General features: G+C 46.8%; 2 protein-coding genes across 2 annotated transcripts in view; one reads left to right on the forward strand and one right to left on the reverse strand.

The window, feature by feature from the left end:
• Positions 1–6128: 6128 nt before the first annotated feature.
• LOC149361162 (uncharacterized) lies at positions 6129–7931 on the forward strand. Its single transcript, XM_089568012.1, has 2 exons — positions 6129–6159; positions 6403–7931. Exons 1-2 carry the CDS (start codon positions 6129–6131, stop codon positions 7497–7499), a joined length of 1128 nt encoding a protein of 375 aa, XP_089424138.1. The 3' UTR covers positions 7500–7931.
• A 9375-nt stretch (positions 7932–17306) lies between these two features.
• LOC149361163 (uncharacterized) overlaps positions 17307–17929 on the reverse strand; it is a 47815-nt gene continuing 47192 nt past the window's right edge. Inside the window, exon 9 of the mRNA XM_089572599.1 lies at positions 17307–17590. Within this exon, the coding sequence (XP_089428725.1) occupies positions 17360–17590 (231 nt within the window). The 3' untranslated portion in view covers positions 17307–17359. The remainder of the gene's footprint in view (positions 17591–17929) is intronic.

The following is a 17929-nucleotide window of genomic DNA, read 5'->3' on the forward strand; positions in this document are numbered from 1 at the left end:
TCGTAAATTCGTCTTTTTGCTGCGGACAATAAATAAAATGGTTAAAGTGAGAACATCTCGCATTAAACATTTTTTTCATGCTTAAGTAAAGCAGTAAACACGACAAAAGGAAGACGGGAGACGACACGAGCGCTGACTAACAACTGGTTATCTTATTCCGGGAAAAGTATATAAAGGCGCACGACACAGGAAAAAACGCCAAAAAACAGAAGAACAAAGGTTAAAACTTAAAGCCCATACTGCGCATGAACTTCACAGTCGAATCATTACGTCTTTTTCAACGAAATTCGAAGGCTATCTTCCACAGTAGACGGCACTCCCCTATCTCCTTGACCTCACACAATTGCCAAGAAAGCCTGAGTCCTTAACTACCAAATTGATAGATGGTGAAGCAACACACTCATATACTTCCTTCCTGGTCACATAGGCCTCGACCAACTCCCTACAGATGCAAACAGGGTTACTAAACAGGACACTTGTCTTATCTACTGGGGGAAGCAATCGTTGCACTCGCTGCAATGCAAAGCCAGGTTGTACGACACCGCTACTTTTTTCACCCATCAGTGATGTTCGAACAAATGCTCATTGCTTCCCCACTTAGAAAGGCAAGTCTCCTCTTTAATCACCCTGATTGAATTTGTAGGGAGATGGTGGAGGCCTTTATGATCAGGAAGGAAGCAGATGAGCGTGGTGCTTCACCATCCATCAATTTCGTAGATAAAGAGTCAGGCTTTCTTGGCAACCGTGTGAGGTCCAGGAGATAGGGAAGTGCCGTCTACTACGGAATATAGTCTTTGAATTTCGTTGAAAAAGATGCCATGACTCGACTATGATGGGCATTCGCAGTATGATTTTTTAGTTTTAATCTTTGTTCTTCTGTTTTTAGGATTGTTCACTGTGTTCAGCGCCTTCATATACTTTTCTGAGAATGCAATAACGAGTTGTTAGTCATCGTCTGTGTCGTCTCGTCTTCCTATTGTCCTGTTTACTGCGCTGCTTAAGCGTGAACTACCAACTAGCCCAGTTTTATGTTCTCGTAAACAATTCTTCGCATTTTTTATTTTGCATACCAATGTGCCAGCAAAAAGAAAACACATAGAAAGGTTGGCTGAAAGCCATCTGCGTTCTAATTTTTTTTGTCCTGAACCCGTTTGAACCCGTTTGAACCGGTTCGAGACGGTCCGAACCGGTTCGAACCGGAACGGAATGGTCATCTGGAGCCGAACCCGGAACTGAACCCGAAAGGCGTGAACCCGAACCGAACCCGAAAAAATATCGGTTCGACACCCTGGTTAGGAGTAAAGCAATTAGCCAGCATGCGTGCGAATAATACCACTGTCATAGTAGAATTCACATTCGAGCAAATAGGATGCGTTCATTTTGGACAGAAAAGAGCGCAAAAAAAAACGAAAAAAAATGCCTGATGCTTCAGCATGCTCAAACGTGGTAAAAAGCGACAGCTTCATCTTCGGTCCCTTCTACACGTCACCGCCGCATCGTTTCATTCCAACGGCGGTCTCCGGCTTCGTTCAGCAGAGCCGACTCGTCCATCTCTAGCCGGGGCTGTTTGTTGTTTGTTGTGACTGAGAGAAGGATGAAAAGGAAATTGCACGGGCCTGCTACTGGCTCTAGACAAGCCACCAGCCGGGGCTGCGCCAAACGCCTCTGTTATACAAACGCCTCGCCTCCTCTCCGCTCTATTGCGCATGCGCAGCTGGTTGAGCGCCGGTGCCGACACGGCCGCCGCAGCCACGCTAACCGCACGAAGTGCCAGGCAAGGCGAGGCCGCATCCCAGCTGCGGCGGTTGCCATGACAACGGCTGTGCTCTCCGGCACCGACACGGCTGACGCGCAGCCACGTTGACGGCTTGAAACATGGCGCAGTGAAGCAAAACGAGTGCACGGTAAAGACAAAACATACGCTGACGCAGACAGCAATAAGCGCTGGCTGTCCGCCTTATGGAGTGTACTGTCTTAGCTTGTATGCATGGGTCGTTTTCCAGGGACAGCTGCTAGGGTCAGTTTCTCGGTTTTAGGGCCTCGGCGTTGTCGGCCTAACACCACGTCATACTGATTAGTCAGCATGCAGTGGCGTCACTCATGACGTGGCTGCAACGCGCCGCGCTGATTGGACAGCAGCGCACAATGACGCCACGCATTCCGTTGCCTCAACGTGTAATGGCAACGAACCACGAACCTGGGGACGTCGCGAGTGAAACACAATGACCTCATGCGTACCCTTCTAGAGAGCAAAAATAATAACGGATAAAGTGTATCGCATTCACCACCACAAGTAGCCATCGCTGAATGGGACTTGACACGGTGGTAACCGTTCTGTGCGCTTTTATGCATAGCATATTGCAATCACTCAGTTCAGCCCTTGGACGCGGCCGGGCAGCCACCAAACCACGTGACATGACGTCACGTCACCAAACCATGTCAAAAAAAGAAAAAAAAATTGGAGGCTTATCAAGGTTAAGCCCAGTGGACGCGAAGCATGTTAAGCAGCGTTTGGAGGAATCTTGACCGCATACACGCCCGGCGCAAAGACGCTGGCGCGGTTGCGGGCACAGAGGCTGACGCGATGCCGGGCGCGCGCCGCTTCATCCCTGGCGTGACGTCACATATCACGTGATGCAGTGATGGTGGCGCCGCCGCCGCGTCGCGCGCGACGGCGCGAAACGAAGCGTGGAGGCCTCCGCCGGGCGACGTCCGACGGCGCGATATGAGGCCCCATCTGCAGCCGGTGTGACGTCATCACGTGACGTCACATCATGTGATCTCACTTCAAGGTCAATGGTGGCCACCGCCGGGAGGCAGCCGACGGCGCGATATGAGGCCCCATCTGCAGCCGGTGTGACGTCATCACGTGATGTCATGTCACGTGACCTACTTGAAGGTCAATCGTGGCCACCGCCGGGAGGCGACCGACGGCGCGATATGAGGCCCCATCTGCAGCCGGTGTGACGTCATCACGTGACGTCATGTCACGTGACCCCACTTCAGGGTCAATGGTGGCCACCGCCGGGCGTCGCGCGAAGGCCCGAAACCTACGTTAATATGCTTCGCATAAAAACACGGCTGAGCATGGTGGCGGTTGCCACCGTCCCGTTTCAAAGGGGGCGCTCCTATCCATCCATCCATCCATCCATACGTCACGGAGGAAAAGCTGCTGAGAAAATCGAGTGCCGCCAAGCAATACCTCGCGCAAAAAGACCGCGCAATATGCAACGCATTCTTGGCTTAACCAAGCTAAGCCTGGGCATCACTTTTTACGTAGTTTTCTTCGAAAATGAATAATATTGAGAAGTCGCTTCGTCGTCTAAGAGACGCGAATTCCAAACGGCGCAGAAAACACGGTGGACTGGACACGGAAAGACCGACCACAAGTGCTCGCTCAATTGTTCGCTTGTTGCCAGAGCAGTACCTTTTATATACATATGAATATCAACCTCATGATCCCTTGTTGTCTGTAAGGGGATGCTCTAGGTCACGATTATTATTTTATGTACAAATATTCTGACATGTAAACAGTTCAGAGACAGGAGCTGTACTGCCTTTCGGTCCCCAATCTATTGCAAAACGACATAAGTCAAGCCCTCATAGAAGTGTCCATGACTACAGTAGGTTTGTATGTATCCAGCCTCATCCGTATATTCACAATACGTCTTCATCAATATCGGAATAGGGTACATGAGCAAGATGGTATAATCGCCAACTACACCCATTCATGATGAGCGCGTTAAGCTCCAGCCCTAAGTTCTTGTTTTATCCCTCTCGGAACATTAGACAGAAGACGTAAATATTTTGGGACTTCTCTTAGTAGTTGGCTTATCGCACTACATGGCTTGCTCAAGCCAATTTCTTCCGGATTTTAGTGAGGCAAACATTGCGGGGTGTAGCAGAGAGTCAATCAAGTGTGCGAATAAGATTAAGAAGTTGGAGATAGGGTCAACTAAACTTAAACAGGAGAGGGATTTGTCCTGCAGTCGACGCAATTAGGCTCACTATCATTACTTACCGTTCATTTCTGTAGAGTTCATTTTTACACTTTACCATACTAAAAATTTTTGTATTGCGTGCGTTACTAGACTACTCATCCACAGCGTGGAGTCTGCTTTAAGTCTGCTAATAAATCTCTAAGGGACCGCGTACTGACCTGCATTTCTTACAGGAAGAGTGGGGAGCACCCTTCAGATAAGAAGTAAGACAGAGTGACAGAATCTTTCTATTGTTCTGCCCAGTATGTTTAAGAGAGCTACTACAGGGCCAGCAGTTCGATGGCAGTGATGCAAGAGTCAGTGGAAGCAACCTTGGTAACATGCGATCATATGACATTTCGCGATCATAAATCATAGCAAAACTGCGCGCTCTCATGTTCCGCGGCCAACTTTAGAGCCACTCACAAAAACAAGTGCACACTAAAAGAAAATGCTCCACTTCACCCACTCAGGGAGTAACTCGTTTAGAGGTTGCGAATTACTTTTAAATCATGCACTTATGCTGGTACGTACGGAGAGCTCATGCTCCGACGTGAAAGGCAGGTGCGTTAGTCTTGCGGTGCACATCGTGCAACGCAAGCGTGGCACGGGAAGCAAAATGGAGCTTTAGAAGAACTTCCATTTGGGCTTACATGGTTTATTGTACTCGAGAAAGGAAAACAGTAGCGTCGAAAAAAAAACAACACAGCTGAAGAACGACGAAGGACAAGCGCTTGTCATACGTTGTTCTTCAGCTGTGTGTGTGGTTTTACGGCGCTGCTGTTTTCCTTTCTCAAAATGGAGGTTCATATGCAGACGCAACAGTGAGAAGAGGCAAGCTATGTGTTCCTCGATGGATATTTTGGTTCGTGTGAATGTTAGTGCGCCCGTGTGTGATCAGGTTCACGACTTTGACTTCATGTGAGCACGGGAATTCTTCCAGCGCGCGGCTCACACGGGCAGTCACTAAAGCAGGTGACAAATTACAGCCCAAAGGATTTACTGCCAGCTTCCCTACACGGGTGTTAATTTTATAAAGGGAGCCCGATGTACTAGAAATATAGTTCACTACCGTGCTTGTTTTAGTTTGTGGGAAATATAGAGTGCGTCACTAGAGGAGGATAGCGAAGAAAACTTTAAGACACACGAGGGCCAACTTGCAACCACTTGTTGCGAAACACTGAAACGAACATTAAGGCATGTCATGGTCTGACACCACGCATGAGGGGCAGCCAGCAAAAAAATCAGTGACATCACAAGAATTTCAACTCCTTCCTAAATGGAGCAATAGAAAGCTTTGACCAACAGGTATCATTTAAACTACCTACCTTCTCCTCCTATATGATCTTGTGCGTGAACTGACTGTTCATTGTGGCGACGATAGTGCACTCTTGATAGAGTGGTCTGTGTTTTGTGTGGTCGAAGTGTAGACCACCTTTATCAAGAATAAACCATCATGAACAAAACCAGCTGCTGCGTGACGCTCGAAAATTCAAGATTTTTTTATACCTGCGTTTCAAAGCCGTCTAGCTGTATGTCGGTGGGAGTTGCAATACTTGCCATTCCATTGAACGTATTACTGGCTGGGTATACGTGATATCAGGCGATGACATGCGCTTATATTCCTATGCGCGGTTAGAAAAAAATGTTGCCAGTTTGCGCTGGTGTCTCTCCTGCCTTTCTCGGCTGTCCTCGTCTTGTGGTCTGCTATATACATGGTGTGTCACCTAAGACTTTACGCAAGTTTCAAAAATAGGGTTTTGATTTAGATTTCCGCTTTTTTGGCATAGCATTGCTAGCGTTGTTGAACATCAGAATGCAGCTAAGACGTGCTAACTACCAAGCTGTTTAACTAAAACTAAGTAGCTAACTTTCTAACTATATCTGCTAGGCTCCTTAATAATTGAGAAACATGTAGCCTACCGTAAGCAATATCCATATTAGTTTTTAGAATTTCGAAAACGCGGTTGCCCGCGTCGCTGTGGCTCAACAAATTTTGGCTATTTCGACCATTTACGAACACTGCACAAGTTCCTTTGCCTGCAAGCTGCTCAAGAACGCATGTATTTTTGCGCGACGTAGCCAAAATTTGTTCTGCCACAGCGCCGAGGGTAACCCTGTTTTCTAAATTATAAAAACTGGTATGGGATGTTACTTACGGTGGACTACACGCCTCTCGGTAATTTAAGAGTCTAACACTGATAATTATATAGTTAACTATTCAGTACTAGTTAACCAGAATGCTAGTTAGCAACGTCATCGACACGGACCCGACGGGATATAAAAGCAACACACCGGCCAATCCTCTTCAGTGGGTCTGGCAGCGGCATGGCGAACGGTTCTTGCAAACACGTGTGCTTCATTTTGCAGATAGCCGCAAGCATCGCTGGACCATACTTCCTGAGCAATGCTTCTTCTTCAGGCTTCCTTCATGGAAAATGCACGCTCACGGGCCCTCCATTCAGTTCCTGCTGTCAACCGATAGATGGCAATGCAACCATAACCTCATCTTCCGTCGATCTCGCTTGTCTCGACCACGCATGGCACAACCCCGGAACGTCATCGACACGGACCCGACGGGATATAAAAGCAACACACCGGCCAATCCTCTTCAGTGGGTCTGGCAGCGGCATGGCGAACGGTTCTTGCAAACACGTGTGCTTCATTTTGCAGGTAGGCCACAAATACGCTTTCAAATGTTATAGGAGCGATGATCGTTTCTTATTGCTGCTGCCAGACCCTCAGCACTTTGTGTGTATTTTTTCTTGCCTACTGCATTCGTTAAGAATTTTGTTGCAACTGTCCGGCGATGTCGAGACAAATCCAGGCCCAAAGTCAGAGGAAATGCTAACGGAGCTGCTAGCTGGACAAGCACGAATCAGCGCAGAGCTTTCCGCGCTCAACTCTAGAATGGCTACCTTTGAACAGCGTATTACGCACATAGAGGCGTTGGCTTCAACTGCTAACGACGCTCTTCAGCGTGTTCATGATCTTGAGATAACTGTTGAGAATCTTAAAGATGTCATTACCAAACTTGACCGCAAAAATGATGACCTGGAAAACCGATCCCGTAGGAATAACTTAATCATCTATGGCTTGAAGGAACCATCAAATGAAACTTCTGAGGGGCTATTGGCTTCTGTATCGGAGTTACTGTATTCCAAACTTGGAATCCAATGTGAAGGTATTGAACGCTGTCACAGGCTTGGCAAGCAAACAACTGAAAAGACGAGACCTGTCATTTTTAAACTGCTAGACTTTAGAACCAAGCTTTCCATCCTTAAAAACGCCAGAAAACTAAAAGGATCTGATACGCACATTAGCGAAGACTTTTCTGCGCGTGTACGGCACATTAGGAAGGCTCTCTGGGACAACTGGGTTGATATCCGCAAAGAAGCAGATAAGTATAGGTTGCAATACGATTCCCTGATAGTCGACAGTGTTCGTTACACTTGGGATGATGTTTCCAAAAGGCTTGTCAAGGCTGCACGTGCTGCAGTGCCTAGGGACACAGAGTGACTCGTTAATGAGCAGAAAGGTAGAAATGAGCAGAAAGAAAAGCAGAAACTGACTCTTTTGAACTTAAATGCTAGAAGCTTGCTTAATAAGATTGAAGATTTCAATTGGCTTGTAGAATGTTACACTCCGTCAGTTATTTGCGTAACAGAAACATGGTTGGACAACTCCATATCAGATGTAGAATTTTTGCCTCCAGATTACTCGGTGATCAGAAACGACAGGCAGTTTGCTAGAGGATGGGGCGTAGCTCTGTTCATTAGAAAAGGCATTGAAATTTTTGTATTGCCAGAACTTCCGAATACTGAGTCTGTTTGGTGCCGGCTAAACATTTCTGGTTTCGTGACAGTCGTGGGTGCTGTGTACCGTCCGCCCGGTTCGGAAAATATTTTCTCGCACATTACAGAATACATAGCGGAACACAGGCTCCACAAGTATAAAATGACCATTACAGGTGATTTCAATGCTCCTTGTATCGATTGGAAGTTGTTAATTTCAACAGGTCGTGACAAGGTTGTTTGTGGATCCCTAATTAATATGGCTATATCATATGATTTAACAGAAGTCGTTGAATGTCCAACTCGAGAAAACTCTGTTCTTGACCTTGTTTTTGTTAATGAACAGTTGCTGCAATACGGATTTCAGTGTGATGTAGTCGACGGACTGTCAGATCACAAGAGTTTTCATGCAATTTAATGTGGTTTGTGAGCCCCATAAGCCGAATTTCAATATTGTTAAAGATTTTACCCGTGCCAACGACCGTGCTATTGTTGAACTGCTAGAGTAGTCTTTCGGAGATTTCGTGACAGACAGTGAAACGTGTGGTGTTGATGCTTTATTAGAGCAGTTTTATAATTTAGTACATAGCTGTGTGCTTCATTTCGTCCCCACAAAATGTGTGAAACATAACCCGAAGCATCCGTGGTACACAAGAGACATAATTCATCTCATAAGACACATCAAGCGCTTGCGCAAGCGCAGCCGGCCAGGAAACGAAAGCCGCGATTCACTACTACTTTCACTCAAGTCGGAGCTAAAGACAAAAATGACACAAGCTAAACACTTTTACTTCAACACAACACTGTCAACATTCATGAAAGAGAACCCATCGAAATTTTGGAAAACAATATTAACCTCTTCCCATGACTCTGTATCTTTCATTATCAACGAGCAGCCTTGCACTGATCCCGTAACCATTTCTGAAGCCTTCAATAGCTACTTTCACTCTGTCTTTCACCTTGATGATGGTACCAATCCTCCCTTCATTCATAGCTCGGAACACCAGTTACCCAACCTCGAAGTAAGTTACCCTGGGGTTCACAATCTGTTAGTAAAAATTGACACAACTAAAAGTGCGGGACCAGACGCCATACCTAACATGTTTTTAAGGAGGTACTCGGAATGGAGTGCCCGTTACCTTACAGTGATTTTCAACAAATCACTGGACACATCCTCCGTTCCCCGGGCTTGGAAAATTGCCAATGTCATCCCGGTGTTTAAATCTGGCGATAAACAACGAATTAGTAATTACCGACCGATCTCCCTAATTTCCACTTGCTGCAAGCTTCTTGAGCACATTATTCACAAGCACCTTGTTCAGTTCTTAACTTCTCATAATCTACTGTCACACTGTCAGCACGGTTTTCGATCTGGTTTTTCCACTGTCACTCAGCTCATTGAATTTACTCACGACATCGCTTCCGCTTTAAATAACCGTGATCAAATCGATGCAATATTTATAGATTACTCCAAAGCATTTGACATGGTCTGCCATAATAAGCTTCTTCGTAAACTACGCACCATGTTTAACGGCAATAAGTTACTGGACTGGATAACCGACTACTTACACTTAAGATCCCAGTTCGTCACTTTTAACCATGCACAGTCATCGTCAGTCACTGTAACTTCAGGTGTGCCCCAAGGGTCGGTGCTTGGGCCTCTACTCTTTATAATTTTTATTAATGATGTAGCTAATGTTACTAACGACACCGCAGTGAAGTTACGCCTATATGCCGATGACTGTGTGCTTTACCGCAACGTTGCTAACGCCGATGATCAACAGGAACTAAACAAAGTGTTTTCATTGTTCTGTGAATGGAGTAATGCATGGCAAATGAAAATTAATTTCACTAAAACAGTTGCAATGACCTTTGGTAACAAAAAGAATCCGCTGCATTTCTCTTACAGTAACAACGGTAACTGCTTGACCCACGTCAGCGAGTTCAGATACCTGGGCGTTATATTTTCGCATAACTTAAAATGGAATGCTCACATAAATAACATATCTAGGAAAGCACTTCGCAAACTTGGTTATCTCAAACGAACCTTAAAAAATGCCACGAAGGAATGTAAATTAACTGCTTACAAATCACTAGTTCGACCCATCCTGGAGTACGCCTCAATTGTCTGGTCCCCTCATTACGCGCGCGACATTGACCGTTTAGAATCAGTTCAAAAAAAAGCAATAAGATTCATCTTCAGCCGGTATGATCGCAAGTTTTCACCTTCTTCCCATATGCACAGTTTATCTTTACAAACATTAGAACATAGGCGCACACGTGAACGCATCATTATGCTGCACAAGATGTTCACACATCATCTGGCATTCAGGCACCCTTCACATTTGTGTCATCAAGCGCACGTGCAACCCGACGGAACCACCCATTAAACATTGTTCCCTTCAAACCACATATAGATTGTTTTAAATTTTCTTTTTTCCCTCTAACCGTTGAAATTTGGAATGGATTGGACGGCTCACTTCGTTCATTGCCAATTGAAGAGTTTGTTGTTCAGTTGCCTGACAATTTGACCCGTTGATCTGTTTTTAATATTTCTGTGTTATCTATTTCTATGCTACCCATGTTATTTGTTTTTACTCATGTATTCACCCACTCCTGCTATGTCTCTCCTCAGAGACAGCAGTATTTATAAATAAATAATAAATAAATAAATAAAAGTCTTAGATGCATTCTGATTTGCTACACTGCTGACAGCGCAATGCTAAACAAAGCGCTTTTCTTACTCAAAAAGTATTTATTTAAAAATTGTGTAAATTCTTAGGTGAAGCTACCCTGCATGTTCTTACCACTTTACCACCTTTCGTTGACTCGTACAATAAACGGCAGCTGACTACCACATGATGAACTCAGCTGCTACCGGCAGCACGTACGTTATTGAAAGAATAACTCTTCCTTTTTCAACATTTACGAAGTATCCACAAACAGCAATTTGAAAGGCTCACCGGAACACCAGTAACATCAAGCGAGATCAAACATTCCTCTGGGAACGATACTTGTCGGGAGCTCAGCGATTTTCTTCCAGATGTAAGGCCGCGAACACCGTCAAGTACTTACGGTAAAAACATAATTTATTTTTACTATATCTTTCTCTTCGCAAACAAACAGTTCTGAATTTTAAACTGTGCGAAAAAGAAGAAAAAAAATGGCTGAGGCTTAGCTAAGGTTAAGCCTAGTCAGATGCGAAGCATATTGATGGCTAGGCTTGGTCGTCGCTCAAATCAGCCCTGCTTCTAGGCGGCATCCCAACACCTGGCCGCCTCGTAAGTGCCCGGAGAGCGAGGCAAGCTCAGCTTTATACCGCTGCTGTAGCGTCACGTGGTCAGCTGCAGCGCCTCTGATGTGGAGCCTCCACCGCCGCGGCCGACCGCGCGAGCCGGCAGCCCATCTCTCCTCTGCTGTGACATCATGTTGTCACGTGATGTCACGTGGTCATGGTAGCTCCACCGCCGCGCTCGACGGGCTGTAGTGTAGCTCTAGTAATATGCTTCGCATAAAAATTACAAACCGTGGCGCGTGTCATATATCTATATTGCTAGGCGCTATCTCTTTCGTTGACACAGCCACACATATGCTGCCGATGCGTTAATTGCACTTTTAAATATGGGAAGCTTCCAACCATGAACGACCACGGACTCGGACTATTACATGCACACAAGCTAGGGAACGATAGGACCGACTGGCCCAGCCGATTGCTGCCCTAATAAGATACGCTATATCGTGTTATCTGTGTTTGTTTGTTTTTTGCTTATTTGCTCCTTTCTTCTTCCTCCTCCGCTCTCAATTGCAGAGCACTGACGCCGTCGCGCCAGGAGATCAGCAAGTTCTCCTTTGTCAGGGCGCCTTCGCCACCTTTTCGGAGTGCGTTTGATATGTCGAGAGGTACGAAATCAGAGGCACTTAAGATTCACCTTAAGGGTATGACGCGATAACGTTGATGGCCCCTTTCAGCTCCTTGTCGTCCTCTTGGCGTATCACTTCGCAGACATGGACACCGTGCTTCATTTTATTTTTGCTTACTTTTTCTTTGCTCTTTACTTTTTATTTTCCATATAACTTGGAAGGAGACTCACAAGGCCTCATCTTAACCAAGTCGAACACAGTTTCAAATTTAAAACAAAAAAATTCCGCAGTGGTAGTAGGATAGCGAGCCCGGCTCATCCCTTAAAAAAAAGTTTTAGACATTCAATAGAGTGTCTATAGACAAATCCTAGAGAACAGTCTATAGGCAATACAAATACAATAGACAGTCTATAGTCAATCTATACACTTATGGCGATACACTTTTAGTAGACTTTTTTCTATAGACAGTCATAGACTACGAATAGACAAAAAGCAATATCTATTGGAAGTCAATACAGTCAATAAGTAGTCTATAGACTGGCTATAAACTGTCTATAGACAATTTTTATAAGGAATGGCAAAGGGGCAGCGGATCGAGTCATGGCTGAGTAATTTTTCTTTTCAGCGCCATTCCTTTTATTTTTTCAGAGGCGCAACGTAATGGCGGTGGAACGATGTCACGACCCTGTAGCCCAATGTGGAATTGTTTAGTGACGTCATCGCTACTGTACTGTGTGATCTTTGAGGGGTGTTTGAATTACCCCCGCGAGGTCATGTGCTCGTGACGTCACGACCTTCTCGACCAATCGCGATATTCTCGACACGCTGAGATCGGGTTTTCCGCTCAACAGGACCCGTAACGCTCTAGTGTTAATAGGGAAAATGCTTCAATTGAAATCTTCCCTTGCAGTTTCTCATTTGCCAAAGACGCAAGACTATCACGGTGACAACGCCGTGAACAAGCAGGCTTAACCGGCGCTGAAACAAATTCTTTATTAAGTTGACGTGCGCCCACGGAGACCTCATTTCGGCGGTGACTATACCAACAAACGGGCTCCGTAGCCGTCGAAGAACAAAATCGCTGTTGTTCACTGCCAGGCTCAATTTAAAGCTCACCCTCAAGATAAAGCGCCGCAAGCAACAACTACGATTAAGCATAGCGTAGAAAAAATTGCGCGTGGCTGTGATCATTCGAGATAAGCCTTGTCGCATCTCGCGTGGCAAAATGATAAAGCCGCGTTCCGGCAGCTTTCAGCATAATAAAATTGCAAAGCTTTGCGGTGGATTCCATGTACTCTGCATTATTACCTGCGATGTGTCAAGACTTTTCCCACATAGTCGAACCTCTCAATCGACTTACGGAGGCATATGTACAAGTTCAGTTGGAAGCGCCTCAAGCGAAAGCCTTCAAGGAACTTCAGAGTCCTTTTCAGAACCCCCGGACCTCGTGAAATGGGATTAAAACGCCGAGACTCAAATTCATACCGATACGTGAAACGTGAGCCGCCGTCTGCGCTTAGAAAAGTGACGATGGACAAAGTAATCACGTACCGTCTAGCCCGATTCGAAGGTTAGCCAATCGCTCTGGCCACAAAAGTCCACTAAATTTTTCCTGCCGTGTCGGTAACATTGTCGTTAAGAAAAATGAGGGTGCAGGATAGGAGAATGCTTCGCTTAGTTAAATTCATGTATTCGTTGCAGCCCTCTTACAAAATTAATCCAAGTTCTCAGTGGGTTAAGCCTCAAGTTATTACGTTGAATACGCTAGCCGTTATATGTGGAAGGCTGAGGCTAACTATTCGACGACCGAGAAGGAGCCCCTTCCATTATGATCTACATCGAAATTCCGTCCATATCAGTACGGACTAACATGCAAGGTTCTCAGCAATAGCCACAGAATCTGCTGGCTTGCCAACTTGAAGAATCCCTCCGGCAGCCTAGCTCGAAGGAGCCTGTGCCTACCGGAGTTCGACATCGCAGTCGTCTACAGACCTGGACGCAAGCACACCGGTGCGGACTGCCTATCGCAAGCTCCTGTCGACAAGCCGCAAGAAGACGATGAAGATGTCTTTTTTGGACCGAGAAGCCCCAGCCACGGAACTCAGAACCAGCGCTCAGGCCCTGGGTCCGAACTCCTCATAGAGTATGGAAGGCTAGTACAGTTAATTTCCCTGTACATTAAAACGTGGATTATCTTTCGTTTTTCTTCAAAACGACATCCTCGTGAAATAAAACTTCGCACTTAACAAGACTGCCTGCCTTCTTGTCGTCGATGCAAACCTTCGTGAGCAAATTCTACAAGCCTCGCCCGATGAACCGACAGCTGGCCAGGCCACTTCGGCTTTACTCGTACTCTCCCCAGAAGGCAAGACAAGTGTTAGTGGCGCTGTCTTTCCGCTGACAGCACACTTTACGTCAAGAGATGCCGTGGATCTTAACGCCGCAAAACGCCACCAAAGAGATCGGCAGGATTGCTGAAGCCAATTCAATGGACACTCGCACCTTCCCCGCTGATAGGCGTCGACCTACTTGGCCCCTTCCCACCGTCGACATCCGGTAACAAGTAAATAACAGTATAAACCGACTACTTGGCCAGCTAAGTCGAATCGAAAGCCCTGCTCCGTGGTGGCACAGCAGAAGTTGCCACATTCCTCGATGTACACATCCGCCTTCGCCACGGTGCCCCCGAAGGTCTCATCGCAGACGTGGAAACGGCGTTTGCTGCCGAGATTACCCAAGCGATCCTGCGACGCCTTGAAGCGAAATACCAGAAGGTGAGAAGACGACTACCTTCCACCCACAAACTGATGAGCTAACGGAACGCCTCAGCAAAACGATCGCCGTCAAGCTACTCATGCATGCAGACTGGGAACATAAGATTTGGGATGCCATCTTCAACTATGTCGTCTTCGCATATATCCTTGTGCAGATCACCCAGATCATACACAAAATTTCTTTTGAAAAGCAATCAAATTACAAAACTAATTACGTTCTCAAAAATTGCGCAAATGTAATTAAATTGCATTAAACATTTTCGCTTCCCAAATATAATGACATCACATCAGTTATTTCAGAAAAATAATGGCATTGCTTTCAAGTTACTTTGTATTTGTGACTCATGCAGAATACACTGGTCGCATCTGGTCACAACTTCGACAGTGTTACAGAAGCTTTCTCCTACAGCACATGTTGCCAGAACGTCAAGTCGTCTTTCCAAAATATATCTCACACATTTCATTCCTTTCCCTTAAAGTTTGGTTTCCTCGACTTGTGGACCTCTCTTGTTTTACTGTAACTCGGGTCATAACATAACTATAACCACAGAGCCACACTCATCACTCTTAGCTCGCCTTAGAAAAGGATGCCGAATGCTTCCTTGTCTGGCGCTGTCCGTAATAAGCTTCCGAAGCTTATTACTCATTTCCTCGAAAGTACTCGGATCCTTTCCCGGCAGCCACTGGCTCTAATGTTTACTTTAAGCGCAGACGTAACTCGAGCGCGAGTAGGGTCTTTGTGGGCGTCACCGAGGAAGCGGCTCTGCGCGCATTCTTCTGTTCTCGTGGACTTCAAAACTGTGCTGTCAACCAACTTTCTTTAAAGACCAAGCTCATCAACTTGTGCGAAAGCGATCATGCCGGCGCGGTAAATTCTGCCCGTTACGTGCTGATTTCCAAAAGACGCTGTGCTCCGCCTCGGCAGGTGTACCCTGCCTGAGAATTAGTCGCAACATTATTAAAGTCACTGGATATTAGAGGCACTAGATAAGTTCTGTCGCTTATTTACGAAGTATGCGCTGTCTGCAGACTCGAATGTGGACCAGACATGCTGCCTCCTGGTATCGGTGCCATGACGTCTAGAGATGTTATCGGAATGCCGCGTTCAGGCCTGCGGCCTTGTAGGTAATAGCTGGCAGTAAATGTATTGTCGAGACCAATCAGTCCCCGCTTTAGCAGACCAAGGCGGCCAAGGAATTGCAGCGCCGCCACATGGAATGGCGCTTGAAAAGAGGACGAGGTGCCGGACACACGTAGAGTGAACTAGCACTCAGGCTGAGCGGGCGTATTGCTTGCTAGCCGCTGCCGTTCATCGCGTCTCAAGCCGCCTTCAATAAATTTGGGGCCACGGCCCGCGCTCGCATTGTAATGACCTCAGACTACCCGAATGCACGCAGCCTGCAGTCGCGCCCTTTTACCCACCGAGCTCTTCATGCCTGTATTCCCAGCTATCTGCCAGTTCCGGGGGAGGCCCACCTCATACAGCCCCAGCCATTTGTCCTTTGACCGCCACGTCACGGAGTCGCCGCCATAGGCGTATTCCGACCAAGGCGCGTGCACTCAGCCGACATCCACACGGCGAGGGTTCCCTGATCTCCCCAGCTTAGGGCCCTGATACGAGAAGAATGCGCCCATATGGCTCTGTTTCCTAGACCCCTTCTATATCCATGGTGTTTCAAGCCAGGCCATATGCTTCTATCTGGCCAAGATTCGCCTCACAGACAGCCCCTACGAGCGGCTCATCTTGCCTCAGTCCGGTTCCACGCTCGAAGACGAACTGACTCTAGCGCTCAATGGAATTTACGGCATGCCCTTCCCCGCGTTCACCGGGCGACCTCGGCTGCCCCTTTCTCCTGTGGAGTCGTTTTCGATGACGACCCCATCAACCATTGTTCAAGAGCTGGCCTGCCTGTCGTTTCACGGCACCCCATAGTACACCAACCCCTGCCTCGACTCCTCGCCGCAAGCATATTGTATGCCATCTGTGGGTTCCTTACACCGCAAGCACGCGTCAGTGGACTTCCACACTTCCCCAACCCTGGACCACCACTCGAGTTCCATGCACCGCAGCATACGTGGTCCATTTTGTGGATCCGGTGGCCTCTCAAGTCGCCTTGGTTGTCTTTATCCAGCTATATCAAGTCCCGTCCATGCCGCAACCTCATACCTCCACTGTGCAACCGCCAACTGACCAGGAAAGAATTGTTCTTTGATAACTCATGAGGCAGTACCCTAGCTACTCTTTGAAACTAGATCACGACGTCTTGGAACGCAAAGCTACAAAGAGAAATTTAACCAAGAAGACAATACTTGTGCAGTTTGTAGCGAATCTGTAGAAGCAATTGAGCATCTTTTTCTAGAATGTGGATGTAGCCATACGGATGTCAATGCAGGCACTGTCATTCTTCTTGAGGTTCCAGGATGTAGAGATATCAATGGTTTGTGAACGAATCTGCAGTAAAAGTTAACAAAAGTGTGAAGGGACATTTTTAGCTTCGCCTTAAGGGTATGACGCGATACCGTTAATGGGTTTATGCCCATATAGGCGGCATTGATCCTTTCCAACTTCCTATTCATAGATCCCTGTCAGTCCTCCTCTCACTCCTGGTGCAGTGGTGCAGCGGTTAAGCGATGCGCCACTGCCCTGCGATGGCAGGTGCTACCACCGGTGAGGCTTGTGCGGCCAGGTTGCTCTACCCGAGAAACTTAGAGCGACCAATCATTGATCTAACTGCGACGTCACACGGTGGTCAGTTTGCTCACGATCCTGGGAGCAGGTTGTGATGGCGGTTGAAGTAGAGCATAATAGAAATAACTTCAGTGAAGCTGCGTACCGAAGTACCTAATCCTGGGTAGCTTCCTGTTATTTCGCGCCAAGAATGCCCAGCTCTCCCTCCTGACGGTTGTAACTTTATTTTTTTGCAACAGCAGCCGCTGAAATGGTGAATGATTAATCAGAGTTTGTCTTGGCGCCTGCTACTGGAGAATCCTGGGCCTCACGCGTACGTAACGCGGGGCTGCTGAGGCTGTTCAGAAGCAGCAAGCCCCCATCGACGACCATCGTGATGCCGGTGACGAAGGAGGCGTCGTCCGAAGCAAGGAAGGCGATGCAACGTGCCACTTCTTCCGGCATCCCAACTCGGCCCATGGGGTGCACTTCTCTGCCCAGTTTCTCCATGGCCTGCATCCAGAATCACAACAAGATTGAAGGCTATCATATGTGCGGAACTGTTCGCTATATAAAAGTGAACTGCGTCGAACTGACACGTTTGTCTTAAGGTTGGCAATAAATCGAACAGCTCTAGCCATCGAATAGTCAGTGTTGGCCACCGTTCTAACAAATCACAAGAGTGTGTAGTCGCGCGAAGCTGCGTTTGTCGTTTTCAGCATGCCATTTAACATATCTACGCTGGCCGTTATTTTCAAAACACTGCTTACTAGTCAGAGTTGGAGTTATGGCTGGGGAGCACTCTTGACTCCTTTTGCGCAGGGCAAGAATTTTCTAAAGTTCCCCCTATTT

The sequence above is a fragment of the Amblyomma mixtum genome, chromosome 2 (genome assembly GCF_055824585.1).
Source record: "Amblyomma mixtum isolate Tamu chromosome 2, ASM5582458v1, whole genome shotgun sequence".
Classification (NCBI taxonomy): Eukaryota; Metazoa; Arthropoda; class Arachnida; order Ixodida; family Ixodidae; genus Amblyomma; species Amblyomma mixtum.